The sequence below is a fragment of the Lentinus tigrinus genome, assembly GCF_003813185.1.
Source record: "Lentinus tigrinus ALCF2SS1-7 unplaced genomic scaffold L226scaffold_12, whole genome shotgun sequence".
NCBI classification, from domain to species: Eukaryota; Fungi; Basidiomycota; class Agaricomycetes; order Polyporales; family Polyporaceae; genus Lentinus; species Lentinus tigrinus.
The window spans coordinates 1-18,235 of NW_027137921.1; the positions used below are offsets into that span (position 1 = coordinate 1).

The 18,235-nt window shown below is 55.9% G+C and overlaps 6 protein-coding genes across 6 annotated transcripts; 5 read left to right on the forward strand and 1 right to left on the reverse strand.

Annotated features, from left to right (window-relative positions):
* Positions 1–175: 175 nt before the first annotated feature.
* On the forward strand, positions 176–1,589 carry L226DRAFT_612954 (uncharacterized protein; the record flags this gene model as incomplete). Its single annotated transcript, XM_067686454.1, has 2 exons — positions 176–827; positions 881–1,589. Exons 1-2 carry the CDS (start codon positions 334–336, stop codon positions 1,587–1,589), a joined length of 1,203 nt encoding a protein of 400 aa, XP_067535253.1. The 5' UTR covers positions 176–333.
* Positions 1,590–2,123: 534 nt separating this feature from the next.
* L226DRAFT_462816 (uncharacterized protein) lies at positions 2,124–4,471 on the forward strand (the record flags this gene model as incomplete). The annotated part of the gene is made up of 18 exons (XM_067675744.1): positions 2,124–2,206; positions 2,268–2,285; positions 2,355–2,423; positions 2,483–2,697; positions 2,756–2,883; positions 2,943–3,024; positions 3,085–3,170; positions 3,225–3,285; positions 3,333–3,442; positions 3,495–3,557; positions 3,605–3,629; positions 3,685–3,794; positions 3,846–3,950; positions 4,005–4,085; positions 4,138–4,156; positions 4,214–4,259; positions 4,323–4,380; positions 4,445–4,471. 18 exons carry the CDS (start codon positions 2,124–2,126, stop codon positions 4,469–4,471), a joined length of 1,386 nt encoding a protein of 461 aa, XP_067535254.1.
* Positions 4,472–5,356: 885 nt separating this feature from the next.
* L226DRAFT_508100 (general substrate transporter) lies at positions 5,357–8,309 on the forward strand. The gene is made up of 11 exons (XM_067678165.1): positions 5,357–5,765; positions 5,844–5,906; positions 6,101–6,281; positions 6,360–6,428; positions 6,483–6,540; positions 6,597–6,920; positions 6,977–7,107; positions 7,159–7,315; positions 7,379–7,695; positions 7,752–7,813; positions 7,867–8,309. The coding sequence occupies exons 1-11, from the start codon at positions 5,697–5,699 to the stop codon at positions 8,095–8,097; spliced, it is 1,662 nt and encodes a 553-aa protein (XP_067535255.1). The 5' UTR covers positions 5,357–5,696; the 3' UTR covers positions 8,098–8,309.
* Positions 8,310–8,452: 143 nt separating this feature from the next.
* L226DRAFT_462791 (P-loop containing nucleoside triphosphate hydrolase protein) lies at positions 8,453–12,790 on the forward strand (the record flags this gene model as incomplete). The annotated part of the gene is made up of 17 exons (XM_067675742.1): positions 8,453–8,504; positions 8,557–8,869; positions 8,925–9,311; positions 9,362–9,453; positions 9,505–9,555; positions 9,607–9,696; positions 9,753–10,024; positions 10,076–10,177; positions 10,243–10,407; positions 10,470–10,723; positions 10,796–10,877; positions 10,929–10,995; positions 11,049–11,100; positions 11,169–11,304; positions 11,364–11,488; positions 11,541–11,781; positions 11,888–12,790. The coding sequence occupies 17 exons, from the start codon at positions 8,453–8,455 to the stop codon at positions 12,788–12,790; spliced, it is 3,384 nt and encodes a 1,127-aa protein (XP_067535256.1).
* A 546-nt stretch (positions 12,791–13,336) lies between these two features.
* L226DRAFT_612958 (uncharacterized protein) lies at positions 13,337–14,782 on the forward strand. The gene is made up of 5 exons (XM_067686455.1): positions 13,337–13,996; positions 14,063–14,096; positions 14,165–14,350; positions 14,430–14,555; positions 14,613–14,782. Exons 1-5 carry the CDS (start codon positions 13,584–13,586, stop codon positions 14,649–14,651), a joined length of 798 nt encoding a protein of 265 aa, XP_067535257.1. The 5' UTR covers positions 13,337–13,583; the 3' UTR covers positions 14,652–14,782.
* A 1,068-nt stretch (positions 14,783–15,850) lies between these two features.
* On the reverse strand, positions 15,851–18,173 carry L226DRAFT_570986 (Metallo-dependent phosphatase; the record flags this gene model as incomplete). Its single annotated transcript, XM_067684499.1, has 5 exons — positions 15,851–16,835; positions 16,900–17,526; positions 17,768–17,828; positions 17,882–17,944; positions 17,999–18,173. The coding sequence occupies 5 exons, from the start codon at positions 18,171–18,173 to the stop codon at positions 15,851–15,853; spliced, it is 1,911 nt and encodes a 636-aa protein (XP_067535258.1).
* Between the last annotated feature and the right edge of the window lie 62 nt (positions 18,174–18,235).

The following is an 18,235-nucleotide window of genomic DNA, read 5'->3' on the forward strand; positions in this document are numbered from 1 at the left end:
CGGGACCTTCAGTATTATTATAATGGTCTAATGCATCTAATTATCGATAATTAGCAAACATTAGAGCCCATTATCGCGGGGAGTTTTCCCTGATGTACCAAACGATACAGCACGCGTCGACGGAAGAAGCCTGAGCAAACTCAAGTGGACGACTTCTTCCCTGCTGGCAGCGACTCCTGTGTCGACTTGGATCCTCGCGACACGGACTATCTCCCTGACTCTTCGTCTCCCTCGCTGCTGTCAAGCAAGCGTCGCGGCCACCGCATCGTCTGGACAAGCGACGAGGACGAGGAACTTATCCAGAAGCCTCCGAAGAAGCGTCGCCGCCGACTGATGAAGACACAGCCTCTGTCTGCCAGGCTCCTTGCCGCCGCTATCGTAACGGGCGTCGATGTTGTCGGCGGCATCCTCCTCCCTGACACCGCAGCGGGGCAATCTGATGCCCGGGGTAGGAAAATCCTGAAGGCTCGTCGTCAATTGCCGTTCGTACCAGGACACCGTGCACCTTCCCCCGCTGAGAAATTCAAGGCCGACCGGCGCATCTTCGTCGATCCGCGCAGGACAGCGCCATTCGAGCACGCCCACTTCGAGTTTGCGGGGCGTCCTCCTATCCAAGCAGAGCTCCCAGTCGTCTCCGCCAGGGCGGCGAAGGAAGCTCGGCCAATTACTGCTTGGAAACCCGTCGACGATGATGCGATTGCCAATACTGGATACCGCGGCGACGCACCGTCTCGTTCTCGTAAAGCCGCTCGCGCATCTGCTCAACGGCTCGTTACGGTTCCCCTGAAGCTCGTCCCGCCGGCTGACCTTCGTTCAGTTGAGCATAGGTGAGGACGATCGTGCATTGCGACGTTGTACCAGGCTCATCGCATAGTCATAGGCGACAGGACGACAGGCCGCGAGGCCAACCCGTACATGCACGCTCAAAGGCTCGACCCCCACGCGGCACTACGGCTTTGCCCCTGGAACCTTGTCTGCAACTGTCACCCGCAAGGCCACGAGCCTCTGCTCCCGTTCTATGCTTCAAGGACGCGTCTTCATTCTTCGTTCCCAACTCCTCGCCTCTGGAACCCACATCAACTGGCAAGCCAGATTTTCTTGATACTGTTTCTGCACTTGATGACCCTAGCGTCTCTTCCTCCGCTGAAGAGGTCAATGATCAGTCTTGCCTAATTGGTGCCACTGCCGACTTTCATTCTCAATCAAGTCCGGCTCATAATCAACTTCATGATCTTGCTCCCTCGGTTCCTGACCTCACTGTCGCGGGAGGCACACTTCCACCAGACTCTCTCGTCGTCCCAGTTCCTGGTACTTCGCATACAATCACGCTTACTCGCTCCGCCCCTCGGAGACCGTTGAAGTCTCTGGTTTCTATGCTCGATAACTTCAGAGAGATCGCTCGCTCCGCAACGCAGAAGCCTACGAGGGAGTCCCAACCACGTTCTCATCCGAAGGCCGCCAGGTCGATCCTTCCCCCTCTAGACCGCCATACTCGTCCTGGCTCTGCACTTCCGGATGACTCGTTCTCGCTGCGGCGACTTCGTGCAAGAGTGGTCGGTGCACCGATGTTCCCTGGAGAGACTAATTGAGCTGTGTTGGGCCGGGTGGGCGTTGTCGAACTTCAGCATACTTTCCTCATCTTCATCCACTTCGGTCTTCCAGATTCCCCGCGCTTCAGCGCCCTGGGTCGAGGAGCAAGAAGTTTATTCGCTCAATGCCTCGGGAAGTGCCTCGGAGCGGTCGATCAATCCGTGTCCCATACCATAGAGCCTTGTTGTACCGTGTAACATTCGACGATCAAGAAGACGGCAAGCTTGATGAGGGCTGTTGGAACGCCGTAAAATTTCCGGACCTTGCTGCACTGTTTAGTGATCCCAACGTCACAATTATGGTAGACGTAGAGCACGATTAAAGACATTCATTCGGTTTCTGTGCGCAGTTGCCGCGACCTGTGCCGACCGCCAATGACGTACCTCACGTGAGCGAATGGAAGTACATAGCAGTGCGCAGTTAGCGCTGTGCAGTCCGAGCCGTTTCTTGTTCCCAACCCTCATCTGCACGTCTTCCTTTCGTCTCCTGAGAGCGAAATCTACAATACTTCATCACACAGAGCAACTCGATCTATGTGGAACAACTACCCTGGCCAGCAGGCGCATGGCGGTGGATACCAACCGCCTCCCGGCCCACCACCTCCGGGACAACCGCCGTAAGTGCTCCCGCAGTCCGATCACACGAGATCTCGACTCAAGCTCCGTATAACTTTCAAGATTTGGCTTCCCCAGCCCGTAAGCGCAAGGCTGATACACGTTTTGTGGACTGTGGCGCAATATGCTGATGGACGATTTGATCAATAGCAACGTACCGTCTCCGGGGCCCGGCTATAGTCCGGGATATGCACCTGCATACGGTCCTCCTCCTGGCGGGTACGATATTCGTGACATCATGCAAGCTTCAGGTTCGATGATATTGAACGCACATACAGATACCCTCCGCCCCCGGGTCCGCCTCCCGGCGGCCACCATCAACATCATCATCAGGGAGGAGGATACGCTCCTCCCCCCGGTCCTCCGCCTGGCTATGGCGGACAAGGAGGGTACGGCGGACCTCCTCCCATTCCGGCGCGCCCCGGTTCGCAGAGCAATTACGCGCCGCCACCTGGCCCTCCTCCTGGGGCGTACAGGGACTATGCACCGCCTTGTGCGTACGGATACTATGTCTGACGCGCCATGCTGATGTCAGTCGATTGCACTGCTAGCCGGACCTCCCGCGCCTCCTCCCAGCCAGCAGCAGAGCTATGGTCCTATGTTCGAAGGTGCCGACCATCAGCAGCATCAGCTCTTCTACCAGTACTCGCAGTGTAACGGAAGGAAGAGGGCTCTCTGTGTATGCGCTCGATTTTCTCCAGTCTTCCGAAGGCTTACTCTGATGTTTTGTATTGACAGATCGGTATCAACTACTTCGGTCAGTCAGCCGAGTTGAAGGGCTGTATCAACGACGCACGCAACGTTAGTCAGTTCTTGCAAGGTCAGTCGCATCATGATATCTGGCCAAGGGAATGGTTTGACGTCTGATGTAACCTTACAGAGGTCTGGGGGTATCGTCAGGACGATATTGTCATGTTGACCGACGACGCGACGAACCCTCGTCAAATCCCGACGAAAGACAACATGGTCAGTTACTGCATCTGGCACTACGTGATCGGGCTTCGCTCATAGTCTCCTCAGCTTCAAGCGATGCAGTGGCTCGTGAATGGCGCACAACCGAACGACTCGCTGTTCTTCCACTGTATGTGAGAAAGCAGCTCGTTTGGTCCGTTGCTAATCTCATCTCAGACTCCGGCCACGGTGGTCAAACGAAGGATCTTGACGGGGACGAGGCCGATGGATACGATGAAGTCATCTATCCGGTTGACTTCGAATATGCCGGACACATAGTTGACGACGTAAGTCATGGATAAAACTTGATCGGCCGGGCACGCTGATACGTTTCCACAGATAATGCACGAGATCATGGTCAGACCTCTTCCCCCTGGGTGTCGACTGACTGCAATTTTTGATGTGGGTGGTCTTATCATCAAGTCTTACGCATGCTGACGATTCTACAGTCATGTCACTCTGGATCGGTCTTGGGTGAGCATACAGTAATCGGAACTCCAGCTATCGGTGTCTCATCCGTTCCGTACAGATCTCCCATACATCTATTCGACCGAAGGCAAGATTAAGGAGCCTAACCTGGCTGCAGAGGCCGGTCAAGGCTTGCTATCTGCCGTGACTTCGTATGCACGCGGTGATATGGTGGGTGGCTCGTAACACGACTCTCTATGTCGCTCTAACCCACGGACATAGGGCGGCGTGTTCTCTTCGGTATCTGGCTTGTTGAAGACCGCCACGGGTGGTGGACAGCGCGCAGATAAGAAGGCACGAGCGACGAAGACGTCTCCGGCAGATGTTGTACGTATCCATATCTACTTGCGATCACCTTTGTCTTGACGATCCCACGTGCAGATCTCCTGGAGCGGATGCAAGGATTCGCAAACCAGCGCTGATACATTCGAGGCTGGTCAATCGACGGGTGCGATGAGCTATGTACGTCATCAAGCTTTCGCTCCCACTTCGCATGCTGAGTGTTATCTCCCAGGCCTTCATGACTGTGATACGTAAGAGGTTTCTCCGGACGCCAAGCGTTATGTCATTTCTGATCGTCGTTCCTACAGGTCAGAACCGCCAGCAGAGCTACCAACAGCTCCTCATCAACATTCGGTGGGTTCTGCCGGCGGCGCATACACACGTTACGTGACGCTGATCCGACGATCTTCGCTACAGAGCTATCTTGAAGGCAAAGTACAGCCAGAAGCCTCAGCTTTCGAGCTCGCATCCCATGGTAAGTTCGCTTGTTGCATGTGCTCGGAGGAGCTGTGGCGTAGAATCTTACGTCTTCCTGCCAGGACACGAACATCCTGTTCATTTGTTGAGGCAAATGTCGCCGTCGAGTCACGAACTAGCCCTTGTGTCATCCTTTACGATCTGTCACTTCGCAGACGCGCTCGGTTGTAAGTTACTCCTCCAGACTTGTGGCTTAGAATCTATCCTGTCGCATGAACCTTTCAAAAATTTTGCCTTGAATGTTGCTCTCTATGAGTCCAGCCCTCGGTTCGACCGGTTTCCAGAGAACGTACCGGAGATCGAAGGAGCAGTTACTTTGTTCCAGGGTTCCATCTTTCGCGCAAAGACTCCTGATGTGGGGTCCCAGCCGGCCAGGAACGATGACTATGAATAGGACAGCCTCAAACGCTCTACGCGGGCTTGCAGCAGCGTCGACTGTAAGATCGCACGAAGGGCTGTGACGTCCTACTCCTCTCAGGATGGTGGATGATCCCTTCGAGTGCAATTTTTGCACGCTTCTGTTGATCGGGTTCTATACCTATTGTCCAGACGGCGCACTGGAGTCCTACTAGGGGCCTACGATCGTAGCTGTCAGTATGAGGCCGCTACTGGGTGCACCGGGATGGCCGCGCCGGGACCGGGGCCCGGTGAATGACACTAGGCGCTGGCGATATGTCGGACCTCGCTCATCGCCTCTGTTTGGCTCTGGGAGGCGTCGAGACGCTCTCTTGCTGCTTCTCTTCTTACGTTTCGCCCCGCCACAGACGGCCTCAAGGTGAGCCTACATTGACCTATGGCTAAGTACGACGCCGACCTGACCAAAGCATTCCTCCTCAGGCTCCACTAGCTGACGCGGCCGGCAGCGAGTATGTACTGAGCACTGAGTGTACACTTCGTTGAACTCAGTCCGAATCGTCATTGATCCGCTCAACCGTCGGCGCATATTTCAGGCCCTGTGTAAGCCGCGGGTAGATGGTTTATGCACGCCATGGTCCTGCGGAGGATCAAACGGCCCCGTGGGGTGCCCCAGGAGCGGTCGCTTCTCCCTCTGGCCGCATGGGACCCCATGATCATGAAACTTCGCATGCCCGGGCAGCCGCGACCCGGCTGACCGTCTCATCTTGGCGTTAACGTAGTGAGGCCAGCTCCCCGAGTTTCATAAATACGAGAGGTCGCGGCCGCAGCTAGTTTCTCCGTGCGACTGACATCCTCCATCTGCTCGCCTGCATCTGCTCCTCTGTGCACGCACTTACGACCTGAGCCGCGGTCAACGACTCGCAAATCTATAGTTTGGATTAGCTCTGTGACGACGTCATGGCCGGAGGAGGTGCGAACATTGTCGCGTCGAACCGCCGAAAGAACCTGGCAGGCCCATCCGGTTGGGTATGTCTTCAGTTCTCCCGTACCCTCCTTCCGAAACAACCCCCGCTAACTGCTGTATTGCGACCCCGCACACTGTAGAAGGGCCTTATTGCTAATGCCAGGGTCTTCGCAATTGCGGTCTTTGCATCGCTAGGTGGACTGTGAGTGTCTCCCCAGAGTCGTAGCTTGGCTCTTGCTGACTGAGCGTTATCGTTAGGCTCTATGGTGCGTGCCGTTATTGCTCCCGCAGTCTCATGTTGGCGTGCTGATCCCGCGCTCGTGGAATAGGGTACAACCAGGCGAGTTACATGTGGAAAAAGTATTGTATTCCCACACAGCTGATATCTCGGGATGAACAGGGTGTTTTCTCCGGGGTGCTTAACATGTATTCGTTCGACCAGCGGATGGCTTCCGCAGTCGATGATACGGGCAAACAAGGATGGCTCGTATCGATTCTGGAGCTCGGTGCATGGTTTGGCGTCCTCTGCACAGGCTACCTCGCGGATAAGCTTTCTCGAAAGTATACAATCCTCCTTGGTACGTTGTCGTTCACTACCGAGAGCCTCGGGACACCATCTGCTAGGTGAGAAATATTCTAATCACAATGCGGTACAGCTGTCGTGGTGTTCTGCATTGGCGTCATCGTGCAGACGGCTGCTTTCGCACCGTCTTCTATCTTCGGAGGTGAGCACAGTATTGCATCCATAGCTACTTCGTAGTGTTGACGTTGGTGCATAGGTCGTTTCGTGACCGGTCTGGGCGTTGGATCGCTCAGTATGGCAGTTCCTCTGTACAAGTGAGCAATCGAGCGGACCCAATAAATCAACACAGTTTGTTAACAAGCAATTGTAGTGCGGAACTAGCACCTCCGGAGGTTCGCGGCAGCCTGGTGGCGCTTCAGCAGCTTGCGATCACCTTTGGAATTATGGTGTCCTTCTGGATCGATTATGGGACCAACTACATAGGTGGCACTGGTGCGACTCAAAGCGAGGCTTCATGGCGTGTCGCTCTCGCCCTCCAGCTCGTCCCTGCTACCATCCTCGGAGCGGGTATATTGTTCATGCCGTTCTCGCCGAGGTGGCTGATCAACAATGGACGTGACGACGAGGCACTCCAGGTTCTCAGCCGTGCGCGCCGCCTGCCTCCTGACTCGGATCTCGTTCAAATTGAATTCCTGTGAGTGGTGCTCCCAGCGTAGTTGCCTTCGTGTAACACTAAATCGTCAAATGCAGGGAGATCAAGGCGCAGTACATCTTCGAGCAGGAGATGTCTGTTCTGAAGTACCCCGACCTCCAGGATGGCTCACTTTCCTCCAACTTCAAGCTCGGACTGCGCGACTATTTCAGCCTTATCAGGTCTAGGCGTGAGTACATCATGCGTCTCATACGAGGTTTTACTTAACGTATCATTCCAGCTCTGTTGGCTCGTGTCGCGGTCGGCTCTTTGACCATGTTCTTCCAGCAATGGACCGGTGTCAATGCGATCTTGTACTATGCCCCCTTTATCTTCAAGGACCTCGGATTGACCGGAAACTCTGTCTCACTCCTTGCCACAGGTGTCGTCGGTATTGTGTACGTATCGACACCAGGCCGTGCTACCATGCTGCACGATTGCTGACTCCAACTGTTTTCCAGGATGTTCCTTGCGACTATCCCCGCTGTCATCTGGGTCGACCAGATCGGCCGTAAGCCCGTCCTGGTCTCAGGTGCCTTCCTCATGGCCGCGTGCCATATTATTGTCGCTATCCTCACCGCGCTGTACCAAGACTCGTGGCCGGAGCACAAGGCCGCTGGGTGGGCTGCATGCGCCCTCGTGTGGCTCTTCGCCATTGGCTTCGGATACTCCTGGGGCCCATGCTCCTGGATTCTTGTCGCTGAGATCTGGCCGCTCTCTGTCCGTGGCAAGGGTGTCTCCATTGCTGCCTCGTCGAACTGGATGAACAACTTCATCGGTACGTTGGATTACATCTTGATAGGGGTACCTTCTGATCCATTCGGGCTTGTGCAGTCGGCCAGGTCACCCCGACCATGTTGAAGAAAATTACCTTTGGCACGTTCATTTTCTTCGGGGTACGTGTTCAATTTCCACTATGTTGGAAACGCTCTAACCAAGGGTGCTTCAGGTTTTCTCCTTCCTTGGAGGGCTCTTCATTCAGTTCCTCGTTCCCGAAACTAAGGGCCTGACGCTCGAGGAGATGGACGAGGTCTTCGGCTCGGCTGGTATGGCTGCAGGAGAGCACCAACGCTTCACCGAGATCGAGAAGCGCATCGGCCTCGATGCCTACGATGACCCGGACCCGAACCGTTCAAGTCCCGTGGATGACTTGAAGAAGGAGGATATCGAGAAGGTCTAAACTACGTATAACTTACTAGGAGTACCCTCCTACTTGGTGGGAATCCGGCCCATTTCATGTGTCTTCTCTGAATGCTTTGCTACGATCTGGATGCTATACGATGCTGTACAAATATTCGCCACGTTGCGCGATCCGCTCGAGACGACCTAGTACTACTGCTGTATTTGTAGGATGTTTTGACGTTCTAATGGTAATATCTGCTTTTGCCCCTCTTCCCGTGCGTGCATCAGGATGCAAATGCCCTTAGCGCTTATCACGTGGACGTGACGCGACGCGTTCGACGCGTAGCGCGGGAAACGGTCGTCGCTCTGACCATCACCACTCCCCCTTACATGCCGCTGAAGGCTCATCCAGGATGACGAACATCAATGAGCTGCTGAAGGACTTGAATCCTGCGCAGCTGCAAGGTTCGTATCTCCGACTCGCTATGCATCTCGCCCGTAGCTGATTTGTTCTTAGCTGTGCAGCACTCGCCACAGATTCCCTTGCAGATTCTCGCCGGCCCAGGCAGTGGGAAGACCAAAGTGCTCACTATGCGAATTGCACATCTTATAACGAACTGCTACCTTCCTCCATGGTCTATATGCGCGGTCACCTTCACGAACAAGGCTGCGAACGAGATGCGCGAACGGCTCGTCAAGCTCATTGGCAAGGACAACACCGGCCTGATCAAGATGGGGACCTTCCACGCCCTCTGCGCCAAGTTCTTGAGGAGATACGCGAAGTATGTGGGGATCGAGGGGAACTTCACGGTGTGCGATGCGGACGAAAGGTGAGTGGTTCCGGTGTACAGACCCCTCTATGGTCCCTATATGCGCGTTGTGCAGCAAGAAGATCGTGGCGAAGCTCTTGAAGCAGCATGAGGAGTTTCTGAAGGATAACAACATCACCATGAAGGAGGGCTCGATGCTGTCAATGATCTCCAAGTTGAAGGCGAAGGGTCTCACTGCGGACGACGCCTTGAAGAAAGTCGCGGAATTCAAGAAGGAAAGCGACCAGGAGCGGACATTGCGTCATCTCCGGGACCAGACCAAACCGGACATACTGGAGGGAAAGCTCGGGCATGTCATTGCCACTGTGTACAAGGAGTATGAGAAGCTCCTTCGGGGGTCGAATAGTCTCGACTTCGATGACCTCTTGCTCTTTGGTGTCAAGCTCTTCGCACAACAGAAGAAGGCATCTAGCTGGTGTCAACACGTGCTCGTGGATGAATAGTGAGTATATGCCGTCTCTGTTCTCGCATAAGCTGATGGTAAGCTGCTAGCCAGGACACCAACACGACTCAGTACGAGCTCATGCGATATATCGCCCAGACATCCCGCTGTGTGACTATCGTAGGCGACCCCGACCAGTCCAGTCAGCATGCTTCTCCGTGACTCTACCTCCGCTTACTGACCTGCATTTTAGTCTATGGGTGGCGCTCCGCGGAGATCGAGAACCTGGCTAACATGAAGAGAGGTACGTTTCCATAAGAACCTGCATGCAATATAAGAGTCCGACCCCTGCCAGACTTCCCTGGTACCCAGGAGATATACCTCGAACAGAACTATCGCTCAACGGCCGCGATCTTGGCAGCAAGTATGGCCATCATTTCCCAAGGTAGACACTTTCGGTTGCCCGCTCAATCCTTGCGTTGACTCAGACGTGATAACAAGACAAGAAGCGGATACAGAAGACCCTCAACACATCTCATCCAAAGGGTCCGAACCCAGTACTCCGCGCGTTCCCTATAGAGCAAGTGGAAGCTGGCTTTATTGCAGCTGAGATCAAACGTCTTGTCGCGTTCTCCGGTGGGATGCTGAACTGGAGTGACTTTGTCGTCCTCTTGCGCTTCAATGCCCTTTCGAGGACGATCGAGAGCGCGCTTCAGAAGGAAGGCATCCCGAACAGGGTCTTGGCCGGACATAAGTTCTTCGAGCGTCTGGAGGTGCGTCATGCAGCTTCGTACCGTCTAGTGACCGGCCTGACCGTCAAATAGATCAAGGATGTTCTAGCATATCTACAGCTTGTCGACAACCCTGCCTTTGTCCCGGCATTCACCCGTGTCGTGAACGTCCCGTCTCGGACTGTGGGAGAGAAGGTATGTATATGCGTCCTTGTGACCATGCCAAACATCATCTGCTAGATGTTGAATCCAATTATCAGACTGTCGCAGAGCTACTGCACCGAGCCGAGCAGCTCAAAATCTCTCCGTTGCAAGTCGTCGAGCGTATTGTGGACGGGAATATCCCTGATATTAAGCCGCCTGTGAAGAAGAAATTGGGCAACTTCGTGGGTGTCATCCGTGATATGCGCAAGTTCGCGAATGAGGTTGGTAGTCTCTTATACAATTAGGCAGGCGCTGGTGCTTACTGTGAGGTCGCCGCGTGCAGGGCATGTCTCCGTCCAAGTTGATCCAGGCATTGTTGGATCTGATCAAATACGGGGAGCACCTGCGGAAGACACAACTGGACTACGAGAGCAGGTGGGACAACGTGCAAGAGCTGATCAATTTCGCCGTCGAGGTCGAAAACGGGATGCCTGTGGCTGCGGAGAAGCAAATGCGGGATGCCGAGGACGCTGCTCACGAGGAGTTGTGGGGCGACGACTTGGGCGAGTGGGATGCGGACCAGGTCGAGGACCGGAGGTCAGTCGGAGGCCAGCCTACAGGGTGAGTTCAACTGAAGCGTTTTACTGCGCAAGCTCATGTCCGTGGCAGCGACACGCCTCTGCGGCTGTTCTTGCAAGCTTCGATGCTCTCGACTGACACTGAGACTCCAGAAGACGAGAAGAGCAAGGAGGTGTGTCTGGCCCTGCGTACTTCAGGCTTGTAATAACTTACCATCGTACAGAAAGTGACCATCGCGACCTGTCATGCGGCAAAGGGTCTTGAGTGGGCCGTTGTCATGATTCCCGCAGGTATTATCCACATACAATCGCTTGTCAGTGTATGATGATAAACGTCCACGCAGTTGTCGATGGCGTATTCCCTTCATCTCGTGCCGAGGACGTCGACGAGGAACTGTGAGGTTGCACTCTACACATCCCTCCCGATTATTTGGCTAACACAGCTTTATCTATCTGATTTGTAGTCGATTGCTCTATGTCGCATGCACACGCGCTCAAGGCTTGCTCTATCTTACACACACGACCACACGCAAGGTCTCCGGAGAAACCATGCCTCAGTCCATTTCACAGTTCATTGCCGCTGTGCGGAGTGAGTCGAAGGTGGATATAAACTCACATCTATGTCATTTACGTTACATACTCTGACGAGCTGCATACAGACGAGGGGCACTTTCGCCGAGGATCTGCCCACCTTATCGTTACAAGAGAGAGAGACCCTCTCGAAGGTGCTCAACGGCCGTCCGCTTCCAGATGAAGCCGAGATAACCCAGCGGGTCGCTGAGTAGTCAGTACCTTCTCGCGATATCCTGCTCATCGGCTGACGATATCGTATCTAGCCAGCGGACGAGTAGGCATCCCGTGTGGGGGCCCAATGCTCCCTTCAAAGACCTACCAAACGCCCCCGTTAATGGATACGGTGTCCCACAGCGGTATCCTGCTGCACCTGTTCCAGAACAACACCCACGATTCCCTGGCAACGGACGGGTACTTCTACCACCACAGCAGCAGAAGCCGCCACAACAGCAGAAGCCACCACAGTATCATAATCAGTCCCGCCAGTTGAACCCGCCACAAGTAGTGAAGCAAGAAGCGATGGATGTCATTGAGATCGATGACGACGAAGTCCCAGGCCAGTGCTCCGTTCTAAGCCCGCATCGACAGTCCAGCTTACATTCTCATAGAGCCTCCGATGTTCATTGCGAGTAGCTTGGTCCACTTCAATGACACCCATCGTTCTGGAATTGTCCGAAACGCACCCCAGTCTACGTCTTCTGCGTCCGCCAGTGCATCCGCCGCAAGGAAGCCGCCGTCAAATGGTCTCACTGTCAGCACCGCGACTCCTCTTACCTCGTCTAGTGGCCGAGTGGTCAACGCAGCAATGACACGTGCGCTACCCACCGGGAACGACCTGCGAAATTGGATCGTTCAGCCTGGGTCGCATAGAGGCCCTACCGCAGACGAGTCACCGTCCAAGGGGAAAGGCAAAGCCAAGGCTGTCGAACAACGTCCGCGATCACCCGTCAAATTGGAGCCCAGTCCTGTGAAATTGGAACCTCGCCCTGTGAAATTGGAGCCGCCCTCCGCTGCCTTGCCTGCTGTCGTCCGTCCGAAGGGCAAGACTTCTACAACCGCGGTTAAGACGGAGCCCAGTTCCACGCCATCTGTCCATCCCCCGCACCCGCAGGCACGTCGGCCAACGTTTCCACCTATCAAGCCAGAACCGTGTACAGTATTTCCACCTATCAAGGCGGAACCATATACTGGACCAGATTGGGGCAGGCCGGCAATGCCTATAGGTCGTCTGCCAGGACTCGTGAAAATGGAGAACTCGTCCGCTTGCGTGTCAGGTCTACAGTTGCACAGAAGCTCTCCACGCTCTTCTCCTGCGGACGGACGTCCATCCTCCTCGGGCCCATCGTTCCCTTCGTCGAGCTCAACTGCATCTAGTAGTACATCCTCTCCCGCGGCGCCATCGGCGGATGCATCGGCGAAGTCGACCGCCGTCAAGCGGCGGCTTGGAATGGGCCGAGCCACGGGAGGCTACACGAACAAGAAGTTCAAGCCCATGATGCCGGGCGGTTCATAATCCACGCTGCTCTTGTACGTACTACGTGATCTCCGCATCTCCGAGTTGCTGTACTATACGCTCCTACTGCTTGTTGCGCAGGAACCATTGTGTTCCTAGGTGTATTTTTATGCTATCTTGGCCTGGTTCTTGATCCACGTCTTGCAACATGCACAAGAGCTTGTTCCGCGCGCACCCGTTGCGCGTGTCGCACCAATGTCGCACCCATACATTCCGGAAATCAGCCTGACTGCATGACGTCGCCTCATGGCGACCGCGAGGCAGGGAGATGTGCGACATCTGACGAGCCTATGGCTGGCGATTCCCTGCATCTTCCGTGCCCTACTTTCGTCGGACGGGTATGAAGGGGGCGAAAGGGTGCTTCTCGAGTTAGATGAAGTTGACACAGCGCGATACGCTGACACGCTCGATTCTCCGAGGCGTCGAGAATCTCGGGAGAGCTCCGCTCACAGCGAGAACCGACCGCCTTCGCGCGAGCGTGGATACATGCATCTAGATAGATATCTACGCGCCACTCTCGCGCAGGATGCACGGCTGCAGCTGATCTGCTCAGGTAAGGCCCCAGGCGTCCCGCGGCGAGGCGAAGACCAGCACGCTCCCATCACGTCAGAATACCTGGTCGAATATATTGACCCCGCGGCCGTTGGCTGGTGCCCTGCTTCCTCGCTCACTCCTGTCCCGTACGCAACCCGTCCCGCCCACCGTCCCGCTAACCCCGCCGCTGAGCGCCTTCTTCCCCGCACCACCCTGTCCCCCCATTGGCCGTGACGAATTCTTGTCATATCGGATTGAGATGCCGTCAACACCGTTCAGGAAGCCTCGACATTCCCTTGAAGCATTCGACAAGCTCTTTGAGAGGGCCTTTGCCCCGCGCGAAAACCCAGCATTGACACCCCTCTCGTTCTCTGACGACATCCGACGACCAACCGCCCCATCTCCACCTTCGCCCTCGACACCATTCTACTCACCTGTTGACCCCAACTTCCCGATCTCGCCTGAGCCCGTCGGAGAGACGTCACTGGATCCAATATGGGAGGAAGTGATGCAGACGAAGGAGCGGGAGCTGGCGTCGTCGCCGTCCAAGGTCAAGTCGCTTGAGGGTGCCTTGTCGTTGTCGCACTCGCCGTCCCAGCAATCGCACTCCTCGCAGACACAGATGCAGCAACCGCCACAGACGAAGAAGCGTGTGACGAAGCGAAGATCGAGGTAGGCCGTCCCCTTCCGTCTCGCGTCTGGCCAGTCGGTCCAACGAGTCGTGGTCGTGTGTCCTAGCGTGAACTTCCGCGAGTCCCCCGACGGCAGAAACGTGAGCGTAGGATGACCATGTGTGTGAAGGACAGAGCTGACGGGGTGTGGGTGGAATTCTTTGCACAGATGCTTGTGACCTTCGACATGGCCGGAGTGAAGAAGCAGGACATGCACGTCAGCTACCGGACAAGCCGGCTGATCGTCAGCTGGCGTGTGGAGAGGACATTGGAAAGGCAGGACGGGGATGTCGTGGTGCGCGAGAAGGAGGTCCGGAGGTACAGTCATACGATTCCACTGCCGGATGGCACGAAGGTGCGTGTTCGTGTGCGGTGGAAGCAGGATCTGGGGCGTGGTGGCATGAACCCGGATTACTGACGCAGCCGTTGGGCAGTTCGAGGAGGTCCGCGCATCCCGAGATGGCCAGAGGCTAACGTTGACGTTGCCAAACTCGAAGTGCGTGCGTGCAGACATGGAGCAGGAGCAGCCCCCCGACCCGAGGACGATACCCGACATTGACGTACGTTTCTCATCTTCATGATCCGCTTGCCCCATGTTCATCATACGCGGAGTGCAGACTGCGCTGTCAGGAATGTCAGACTACCACTCTTGTTAACCCGTGTCGGAAGACCGCGGAGAGGGATTTAGTTTGTTGAAGGATGTCTCACTCACTCACTTATAAGTTATCACCCATGCTCTGCTGCTATGCCTGATGTCGTCTTTGAATGCATGTACAACCTCCAAATCAAGGGTCTCGGTGTTGTCCTAACGAAATGCGTGAGTCCATGGCTGCATCATGGCGGTGTGGATGTGAGTGTATGCTGCGGTCGAGCGCCCGCAGATGTCCTCATCGCTACTTCGAAATGTACTTCGACACCACCCGGCACAGCTACTCAGAGCTGAGTCCTGTTCGGGTCTGCAGCAGAATTGAACTTGAAATCGTAGTCATGCTACTTCGTAGGTGCGGTCGGGGCTCTCCTGCGTGGCGTACTGCACGTACTCAGACTGAACATAAAATCACACAGGGAACCCGGGGGGCCGCCGTACATGGTCCCGGACTCTCATGTCCGCCCGTCCCAGAGGAAAATCGCCCTGACAGACGAGGACATCGAGAACTACGTCCGCACGAGGGACCCCAAAGAGATACCGACAGAGATGGGCCTCCTATACGCGACATCACGAAACCATTTCGGGTTGCGGGACACAGCATGGTCTACTACATAATTCTCGCTCCTCAGGTTCCATCAAGGGATAGAATGGTCCAGCTCGCTGAAAGGCAGGAACAGAATGTCTCGTTGGTGTGTGTCCATTCTCTGTGACCTTCGGGATGCAACGACTGACTAAACGATATATCACTCTCCAAGCCTGTTCTAACCTCCCGGACTTTCAAACGCACCCGACGCTCGTGGTGTCCCGGTCTTGCGAATAACTTACACCAGCGCAAAGAGACAGGTGAGTTGACTGAATGATGCTCGGCGGCAACGAGCCGACTCGAGCTCAAGAGCAGAGACGTCGCGACTCCTCCAGATCAAGGCTTCAAGATGATGTATGCGAGGGTATATACAAAATACACGATGGACGCGGCAAACAATGCTACAATTTCTACGCACTTAAGGAGACGAGACTACGATATACTATGTAGCTATAGTTACGACATTAGACCAACCCAACAATACTACGAATAAGTTTAACCAATCGAGACGCGAAACGATCGTAAGGATACACAAGCTCAAGGGCCCGAGGCCCCCAAAACGCAACCCCAAGTCATCCACGCAGCGCAGCGGAGGTAAAGCGGCTCCAACTCACTGACAGTGCTCATGACAAGTCCGCAACCTTGGGACACTTGATGCTCACGAGCTTCGCCGCCAGGTCCGAGTCCTTGTCCCCAAAGCGGATCTTCCTCGTCCACGACCTTGGCTTGCGGGAGCGGCTGACGACAGACCCGCCACCGACGCGCGCGAACTGGTCGTTCACGCCCTCGAACGGGTCCTCGGACTCGTACGCGTACTCGTCGCCGAGGAGCTCCTCGTCCTCTTCCTCCTCGCTCGACTCGTCTTCGTCGTCGTCCTCCGCATCGGAGGGGACCGTATGGGAAGGCGCGTGCTTCTCGTGTGCGTGTCGCGGATGGGTGAGGACGAGCGCGGTGAGGCGGCGGCCATACAAGCAGCCCGTATCCAGTCCGACGGTCCAGCGGCGAATATCCAGGTCGCGCGATGCAGCGTGGCCATACACGACGGTGGACGGGTAGCACGGCAGGGGTTCTGCGTCCCCATGCTTGTCACGGCTGTCCTCCTCGTCCTCGTCCGTGTATGAGTCCGCAGGCGCAGTAGCGTTCTTGAAGCCACCGCAGCGCTTCATCTGGCCGTTCCAGATCTTCGCCCATGGGGTGCCCTTGTCGCTACGCCGGGTGACCTTGCCGCGCTTCCGGATGCCCCGGATGTTCAGGACTACCCAAGGGTCCCGGTTGTGCGGCACGTCCTGGATGAGCGCACGTTCCTGCAGCACCCGCAGCTCCTCGACCTCGTCGTCCAAGTCAAGCGAGGCTAATCGCGGAAAGACCTCCTGTGTCGACGACGCGTCCAGGATGGGGTAGCCATAGTCTTCGTCACCATTCCTCGGCACGTCGTCATCGTCGTCGCCCGGGAGAGGAGGATGCGCGAGGGGCTGACGCTCGTCGTTCGCGGGGTGACGGGGGTCGGATGGAAGCAAGCCAGCGTGCACAAGGAAGAAGTGCTCGGAAGGAACGTGGATGACAAGCGGCAGCGAGAAGAGAAACTCGGCGTGTTCTGGCTTCATATCCCTAAAACATGGCACGGAAGCGTCAGCACCTCTTTGCGGGTAGTGAAATTAGCGCATACACCCACCTGGCGATCCAATAATGGTCCCCCAACATGACGAAGTCCTTGCTGGCCCGACCCTTCCCGGGCTGCGGAATCCTCCTCCACCATTCCTCACGCCATGTCCCTACAGCACGCTTGCGCATGGTGTCCGCCCACTCCTGCGCGTCCGCGCCTGCACCGGAAGGATCGTTGGTGCGATCGCGGAGCCACTCAGACTCAATAAGCGCGAGGAACTGGGAACCCGTGCCCACAGGCGGGCCAGCATCATAGGACGCGGAACTCGTGTGGGGCACGATAGAGTTGAGGGATGCCAAAGGGGGGATACGTCGAGGGTACGACTGCGCGGAAGGTAAGATGAGCTGCAGGTCTTCGAACCACTCGCGCCACGCCCGCCACTGGACGATCATCTGGTCGTGATTCCCTCGCACGGCGTAGAGGTTCTTGCATGCTTTCTGCTTCTCCGCAGGGATCGAAGATATGGGGTCTGGACTTGCATCGGCACTGGCGTGTACGTAGCAATGACCTTGCCGGTGCTGCGAGAGGAAGTCGAGGATTGCGAGCGAGCCGGCTTCGGTGGATTTGGCGAGGATGTCCCCCACCAGAAAGAGAGTATCCTTGTGGGGGTTGTATTGGACGGTCGACAAGAGATTGCTGTGTGAGAGCGCAAGTGGTCAGCGCCATGACATTCAAGCGTGTTGTGAACCCGAGAGAGGCACTGAGGGCTGCACACGTGCTACCTCGAAGAAGAGTCGTGGGCACTTCTGCTATCACCGGGAAGGTACCCAGAAGTGTCCACGGTTCCTCATATGGCACAGTGTGCTTCGCAGGTACCGCCCATAAATGGCGGAGCGCACACTCGGTGATTCCGAAGACCGACGAACGTGCAACTCACTGGAGGGACCCATTCATGCCGTGGGTGTCGCCGACGATGATCACTCGCTCGTCGGGTGCATCTGTGATACCGACGTCAGTACGATGTGCGTACGTACATTCGAAGGCCACTCACTGAGCCCGAACTCCTTCGGAGTGAGCGTTTGGGTGTGGATGTATCTGTTGAAGTCGGGGAACGCTGCACGAGCAAAATGAACGGATACACATTGGCAGAGGAACAGTGGCGACGTACGGAACTTGGGTTTCTTCTTCTTGAGAGTCGCCAAAGACGTTAAAGAGACGTGTTGGACACGAGAAACGAGCATAGGCTCATTCAAGCACGCGAGGGCGAGGACCGCCAACACGAAGACGAGGACGACAGTGGTGCTTGACTTGGAGGGCCTGTACGAGGTCGCCGTGCGCCGCATCTTGAAAAGGTGCGTCTACGATGTCAAGAGAGGGTCAGGCGACGAGGTCCAAGGAGGGGGTC

Excerpts from the sequence above, each read along its gene's own strand:
- L226DRAFT_612958 (XM_067686455.1), top strand. The coding sequence starts at position 13,584 with ATGCCGTCAACACCGTTCAGGAAGCCTCGACATTCCCTTGAAGCATTC. Across the intron at positions 14,097-14,164 it reads AGTCCCCCGACGGCAGAAAC|ATGCTTGTGACCTTCGACAT; the intron begins GTGAGCGTAGGA and ends TTCTTTGCACAG. Across the intron at positions 14,351-14,429 it reads CACTGCCGGATGGCACGAAG|TTCGAGGAGGTCCGCGCATC; the intron begins GTGCGTGTTCGT and ends GCCGTTGGGCAG.
- L226DRAFT_508100 (XM_067678165.1), top strand. The coding sequence starts at position 5,697 with ATGGCCGGAGGAGGTGCGAACATTGTCGCGTCGAACCGCCGAAAGAAC. Across the intron at positions 5,766-5,843 it reads TGGCAGGCCCATCCGGTTGG|AAGGGCCTTATTGCTAATGC; the intron begins GTATGTCTTCAG and ends CGCACACTGTAG. Across the intron at positions 7,814-7,866 it reads GCACGTTCATTTTCTTCGGG|GTTTTCTCCTTCCTTGGAGG; the intron begins GTACGTGTTCAA and ends AGGGTGCTTCAG.